General features: G+C 41.4%; 1 protein-coding gene across 1 annotated transcript in view; it reads left to right on the top strand.

The window, feature by feature from the left end:
- acsl6 (acyl-CoA synthetase long chain family member 6) overlaps positions 1 to 7880 on the top strand; it is a 96214-nt gene that overhangs the window by 83470 nt on the left and 4864 nt on the right. The window contains exons 16-18 of the mRNA XM_084320858.1: positions 2048 to 2191; positions 3912 to 4013; positions 7078 to 7149. Coding sequence (XP_084176984.1) covers positions 2048 to 2191; positions 3912 to 4013; positions 7078 to 7149 — 318 coding nt within the window. The remainder of the gene's footprint in view (positions 1 to 2047; positions 2192 to 3911; positions 4014 to 7077; positions 7150 to 7880) is intronic.

The following is a 7880-nucleotide window of genomic DNA, read 5'->3' as shown; positions in this document are numbered from 1 at the left end:
CAAACTCTTGTGGATTTGTACTATACATCTTTTCCATGTATATCATACGCTGCCTAATGGGACCACATGCAGGCCTACCTCCAGTGGGCCCACCAGAGCCTCCTGTGTGGTTTAGGGTTCCGTTTCTACAAACAAAAAGGCGCCGGGAAACACAAAGTGGAGAAGAGCAGCGCAGGGTGAAGGGGCAACAGTTTCATGAATGAATGAAAACTTTATTTAACAGATTGCAGAATGGGTACAATACAGTACAGCTCAATACACACAATTGTTAAGGGGATGCAGACCAGAGAAAGACGTTTGTCTTGTTTACATCAGGGTCCCCCATTTTCAATTCATAGCGACATTTATGACATACACAACATACATGACATTTATGGCATAGGGACATACATGACATACAGGTATTTAGTACTGTTACATTTGTGACATATACGATATGCAGGATCATATGGTCAGGATCTCAGGAAGCTTGATATCCGTTGATACAATTTGCCATGTTCTAGCGTAAAAGGTGAATATAGATGATGGAAAAGAGTAGTTACAGCAGTACGACCAACTGGGATTCCCAATACGACGGAATCGCTGATGGTTGGCCGACAAACATTGAATCATGAATCACGCTACTTGCGCAACAACCATATATTCAGGTTTTATTTCATCCCCATTCACTTCTCTCTGTCTCCCAACTGTCTGTGTAGCCAGTCTCTTGGTCTCACATTAGAATAGGCAGTGGGAGATTTGTATGTAAATAACTCCATTTACACATTGTGCACATTTGAAACCTATTCTAGAGGCAAATCTTTCCTGTGACAAAATGGCATCCAATGTAATAAAAAAAGTCAACCAACGAACTCGTTTCTTGTACCGGATCTCCTCACTGGTAAACAAGAATACCCTGAAGACTCTAGCAGGAGCACTCATTCAAGGGTACTACGACTATGCTTGCACCTCATGGTACCAAAGCACCTCAAAGGCGCTAAAAACAAAATTACAAACATCTCAAAACAAACTGGTCAGACTACTGCTTGACCTTACTCCTAGAACCCACCTCACCCCTGCCCACTTTGACAACCTAGGATGGCTTAGAGTAGACGACAGAGTACAGCAACTTGCAATGGGCCTGGTCTACAAGATACACTACACGACCAAGGTACCCATGTACATGACTAAATACTTCCCAAAGGTCAGTGAATACCACGATCACAACACCAGAGGGAGCTCCACAAATCATGTTAAACCCAGATTCGGCTCAAACAAGGGACTAAACACGTTTCGCAATTATGCCACATCAATGTGGAACGCCCTACCCAAAGCTGTAAAGGAATGTGAATCACTACCCACTTTCAAAAACACTCTCAAAAAACACCTAAGGGAGACTGCAACTCGAAACTGGCCCCTGTAAATGTCCGAACACAACCCCCTCCAATGTACAGTAAATTACCAAGTATGGTCTTGTCAATAATCCAATGTACAGTGTTGTTTGTACAGTTGTACAGTGTCCCCCACCCACCCCTCCTACCCACCCCCCCCCCCCCCCCCAACCACCTCCAATGTACAGTCCCCACCCACCCCTCCTACCCAACCCCCCCCCCCCTTAAAATAAGTGGTCTACATGTAAAAAAAAAAAATAGCTCTATATTCCTACAGCCTTCACTGATATAGATTGTCTGGTCAGTAACATGGGTATCCCAGTCCCTCTGCTCTGTAGTAAACAGAAAATAAATGTTCTGGTATCCTGTTCCCACTTTATCCAATCAGGAGAGAGAACTCCTGAAAAAGCAGTAAGCTAATTTGGCCTGGCGGGATTTCTTGAAATAAGTAAAAATATCTAGGGTTCTCTCTCCTGATTGTATAAAGTGGGAAGGGATACCAGAAAATATATTTTACCTTTAATACAGTGAGAAAGAATGAGATGAAGAAGTTAGGATCACACTGACAACTCTCCCTTTTCTCTTCTCTTCTCCTTTGTTTGTCCTTTCTTCTGCCCTCCTCTCTTCCTCTCCTTTCCTCTCCTCTCTCTTCCTCTCCTTTCCTCTCCTCTCTTCAGAATGGCTCACTGAAGATCATTGATAGGAAGAAGCACATCTTCAAGTTGGCGCAGGGCGAATACATCTCCCCTGAGAAGATAGAGAACATCTACATCAGGAGTGAACCTGTGGCTCAGCTCTACATCCATGGAGACAGTCTTCAGGTCCGCGCACGCACGCACGCACACACACACACACACACACACACACACACACACACACACACACACACACACACACACACACGTGCGCGCAATGTAAACCTTAACCATAACCTTACTGAAGATACAGCGATTACAAATGATAAACCACAAAGTTCACAAGATCTTACTTCCATCTAGACTGTATCCAGTCTAGCCACGACTCATCCAGACACCCCTACACTTCAATATGGAGTAGATCCCTCCTAATAGAGTCTTACCATCTGTGTTTAGCTTCCCAATGGGTGTGAATGAGATTAGTGAGTTGAGCCCAGGGCCACCGTGTCAAGCCTGTGTTCCTATTTGTGTAAATCCTATTTGGAATTCTGCCACATTGAAAATGTCCTGAAGTATTGCCTTTCTGTACGACAAGTCATCAGTAAGGGCACAACTCTATCAGCTGAGTAACAATGTTCATCAAAGTGTTGAGTGCTACAGTGTAGGTTAGTATATTAGGACAAGTGCATGACTGTAAGGTTAGTCAGGGTTAGTTTTTCTTCCAAGTAACTAGTAACTGATGGGTTCAGATATGAACATTGAAATGTAGTGGAGTAAAAGTAAAATGTAAATACTCAAATAAAGTACAAGTAGCTCAAAATTGTACTTAAGTACAATACTTGAGTAAAAAAATACTAGTAATAGTTAATTTCATGGCAGAAATGTATGAAGATTATATACGTTCACATTTGAAGCCTGTCAACTTCAAGAGGACTTAATCAGAGCAGCAGAACTGGACCACATACCACTTTAACATAACCTGTAATCTGAGCAGCAGAACTGGACCACATACCACTTTAACATAACCTGTAATCTGAGCAGCAGAACTGGACCACATACCACTTTAACATAACCTGTAATCAGAGCAGCATAACTGGACCACATACCACTTTAACATAACCTGTAATCAGAGCAGCAGAACTGGACCACATACCACTTTAACATAACCTATAGAGGTCAGTGGATCGAGGATTGAACGTTCCCAAGCACTGGAATACACAAACGTCATGTACAATGCATACTTTTACTTTAGATACTTAAGTACATTCAATAGCAAATACGTCTCTACTTTTACTTAATTAGAATTGGTTAGCACTGCTGCCTCACAGCAAGAAGGTCCTGGGTTACTTCGAACCCCAGCAGGGGGCCTTTCTGTGTGGAGTTTGCATGTTCTCCCTGCCTGGGTTTCCTCTGGGTACTCCGGTTTCCTCCCACACTACAGATGAAAACTAGCTCATTAGATAATTCTGGCACATTTACCTTGATGTGGAAACTGAAGATGTTGGTTAATATATGCACTGTCCCTGGGTAAAAATTAAATAAATAAAACGTCTTCCACCAATGCTCTCCTCATGTTTCTCCTAACATACTGTGCTCCTCTGGGTAATACTTATTTTTATTTCATCCCCATTCACTTATCTCTCTGTCTCCCAACTGTCTGTGTAGCCAGTCTCTTGGTCTCACATTAAAATAGGCAGTGGGAGATTTGTATGTAAATCTTTCATTGTCCATATGCCCCCCCCCCCCCCCCAAAAAGAAATACACCATTTGGGTTTGATGAGCCAGACAATGCGTTATATATGTAATAAGTTAGCTCTGCCTGAATCCTTGTAAGCCTCTCCTCTCTCTTGGCTGACTGCTAGATGTTTTCTTGCCTCATATCTTGTGTGTATGTCCTCTCCTCTAGTCCTGCTTGGTGGGTATTGTGGTCCCAGACCCAGAGGTGATGCCTGCCTGGGCCAAGAAGAAAGGCATGCTGGGCAGCTACCGCGACCTCTGTAAAAATACGGTAGGTGACATGACATTACACCTTAACACATCCACTGCCGGAAACGCTTTACAGCGTTATTGCCCGCCATGCGTTGACCGCCAGACCTCGCTGTACAGCGTTATTGAGATCAAAATAAAAAAAATTCGCCATGGCATTCATAATTCATATATACAGCCGCGACGCTCCAGCTGGACCCTATAGGTGACGCAACAACGGCTCAATACCGCCGCCTGGTGGATGGTCGGGCGAGTTACACTCGACTACAGGATATGGCTGATGTCGCTGCGTCGATTAAATTCATCCGGCCGTCAGATATCGTTGCATGACTCCCGACAGACACAATGTACATAATGGATCGCTTTCTAAACTTAATAATCTATATGATTTCGCCGTTTATTGCGACATACAAACCGGAAATGGACCTAGGCGATCGACGTCGTATACTTGGGATCTTTCACCGCCAGTCTCTTTGACCCACGGTAAGAGGACACTAACGTTACTTTCAACCCAATTGTGAGTTTCCTTGTTTGCAAACCATCTGATCAATATATCCACCCATACTACATAAAGCAGTTACTGATGATTGGGGAATTATAAACGACCCCCCCCTTTCTTCCACGCATGATGAAGCATAACGTATACCAATCATATACAGTTTAATTTTTTTATATAGCGTGTATAGGGGGGAAACGGCAATCGATAATCTATATATGCGTTTAGGCCTATAACTCACGTTCTAGGAATTACTGCAGAAAACGATAAAAACATACTTATATTCTAGAAGGTATTTTTGTATGAATGTATGAATGAAAAAGTATAACGTTCCCACATCCTGAACGATAGATAATCGATGTTGAATGGGCCATAATAATGTCAATATAGCAATACAATTTAAAAAGTTATAGCCCTGCAAAGAAGGTGAGCCACTCCATAGACTTATAGCGCTGGCAGACTGGGTACAATAATGGGTACAATGCCCGGCGGGCAATGTGTTAACTCTTTCAATGCCATGCCTGGTTTTCCATTTTACCGCTTGAATGCCACCATCCGCGCCAATGTTAACGTTAATATCGCCTAATCTATGTTTTAAATTATGGCTATGTGTCTAATCTGCCCATCGCATTATCAAATACTATTTTCCAGTCAGTGCTGTGAAGGCAGATTCTTTTTTTATCGCGTCGTTTCCGTTTCAGAGCAGTTAGAAAAGCCCCCGTTTTGATATAAAAAACAGCTCATTCTGGAGCATTCTATGAAAATCGTCTTTTAGTGGAATATTCCACAACGTTGATATTCGTCGGCCTTTTTATGAATCGTTTTCAAATAAACGCTAGATGATCAATATTATACGTGCACGCACGCACATTACGGCCGCGCACTGATAATCGCCCCGTTGATTTCCTCACGGACTTTTACAATGAAACCGAAAGAAGACATTTCACAAAACAGCTTATAACTTCATCAAACTTACTCCGATTATCCTACCACTGATAACACAGAGTCCTTACCTGACATCAGATGGTATCCAACTGGTATATTCCAATTCCTGATCACCATTCGAAAAAATCGATAAGTGTATGGATCCAACGCGACACAGTAGATCTCTATGATCCGCGGGGATCTGAGGCTCCAGAATGAACTGTGGTAACCCCGGCTGGATCAGTGAACTGGAAAATGTGGAGTACCGGATTTTTTTCCCCATTCATTTTCATTGAGTCCATTCCAAAATCACTTATGTCATCTGGGAGACGACAGGGGGCGCTTTTTTCCACAGTGATCGTCGGCGCCCCTCGGCTATACTCGGGTAGGCTCGGGTGATGCAATAATTTTTCAGATCGCAAAAAAAAAAAAAAAAAAAAAATCCGAGAAATCTCGTGAGTGGCTAGCAACCACCTATAAAAAAACACGAGAAATCTCGTGAGTGGCACTGAAAGAGTTAAAGGTGAAAACCATTCAAATAAAAAAAATCGAATGTGTTCTTTTCATGGCCTAAGGCAGTTCAATCAATGTTTGTGATACTCTCTCCCGAAGCCAGAAACCAGAGGAGTAAGAATCAAACCTGTGATGTCATCAAGTATAAAGTCTGGAGCTGCTCCATTGACAATGAAAGGGAGACCATTTTGTGGAGCCACAGAACATTTGTTTAATTTTTTATATCCAAATGAGCTTCTATTCTATAGTAGTGTCCTCAGTTCTGAAACAGAAAATGTACCTATGAACATTCCCCTGGGTGCTCTCAGTGTCACCTATAACATCTTTCCCAATCCAATCCATTGTCTATGGAGCAGCTTTATGCTTTTCTGACATCACACTTTTGAGTTTTAGCACTCTAGATTTTGGATTTGGGAGAGAGTTGCTCATTTTCATTAATAATTGTGTCCTGTCTGTCTTAGACCAGAGGAATAACATGTATGAATTCTGAAGTTGAACATAGTTCCCCTTTAAGCTCTCAGTACTTTTCTATAGCAGTTATCGTACTTATCATAGATATAAGTGGTTTATTGGGGACAATAAAGTTCTTCTTATCTAATCTCATCTCATTAGCTTAAAGTTGCTGTAAGTGGTATTTTCCTTGTTAAAATAAGTGGTCTACATGTTAAAATAATAGCTCTACATTCTGACAGCCATCACTGATAGAGTCTGTAGTCAGTAACATGGGTATCCCAGTCCCTCTGCTCTGTAGTAAACAGAAAATAAATGTTCTGGTATCCTGTTCCCACTTTATCCAATCAGGAGAGAGAACTCCACACTGCAAAAATAAGAAATAAAAACTAGTTTTATGTGCTTGAAAAAAGTTAAATAATCTTCCAGAAATGTTGGCTTGTCAAGATATCTTGAAATACGTAAAAGTATCTAGGGTTCTCTCTCCTGATTGTATCAAATGTACTTTCTGTTTACTGCAGAGCAGAGGTCATGTTAATGACCAAACACTCATGTCTGTCAGAATGTAGAGCTATTTTAACAAAATAATATCACTCACAGCACCTTTAAAATCAGTTGTTGTCATGCATAGAGTATACTATTGAAGCATTATAAAGGAAAATAAATATGCTGTGATTTCTTATTTCTTCTTTTTTATAAACAGCAACTGAAGAAGGCTATCTTGGAAGACTTGGTGCGTCTGGGCAAGGCCAGCGGTCTCCACTCTTTTGAGCAGGTGGGCATGTGGTGCTTCAGTATACATGGGTATTTGTATACCAAAATGGGTAGAAACCACAAGATATTGTGTAATTCCAGTTGAGAGTATATTATGTAATATGTTGTTTGCATGGTTTTAGCACATGAGCCTTAGTGACTAATACATATTTAGACTCGAAATACTCATTAGTCTCTAAGACCTTTGCCAATGTTACAATGGCAGATTACATTTATTCCTAAGTGTTTGGTTTTAGAGCAGCCTTGTTCCAGTGTATTATTCTGTGTGTAATTTGAATGTGATTTTCTTGAAAGACATGTTTTGGCAACACTTGATATTCCACAGAAGACAGGGCGCCTTGTTTATAAGTAGGGTTGCACGATACACCGATACTAGAAAAGTATCTCAATACCCAGCCGTTAGATACTTTTAGAATAATAGCCTGATGCCGTATTTTCGATGAGTTGAGTGGATGTGTGACTGGAGCAGTGTGTGTGTGTGTGAGAGAGAGAGCGCACGCTTTGCGTAGTGGGTGTGTCAACAGTGTCGGCTGAACACACACCAAGGCATTTTCCATATTGTCCGTTTTGTAATTCTCCCTAAAGGCAGGACTCGATAGTATCAGCGTTTCACTCCATTTATGACCAAAAATACGACAAAAGATTATTTAGGAGCACATGTGAGTAAAGATTATATCCTGACAGTTCGATGACATAAACTAATGTCAGCTGCTAATGTTTTAGATGTGTTAT

The sequence above is a fragment of the Notolepis coatsorum genome (genome assembly GCF_963971535.1).
Source record: "Notolepis coatsorum genome assembly, chromosome: 8".
NCBI lineage: Eukaryota > Metazoa > Chordata > Actinopteri > Aulopiformes > Paralepididae > Notolepis > Notolepis coatsorum.
The sequence above is the reverse complement of the archived record's forward strand: the minus strand, read 5'-3'. Positions and strand labels throughout refer to the sequence as shown.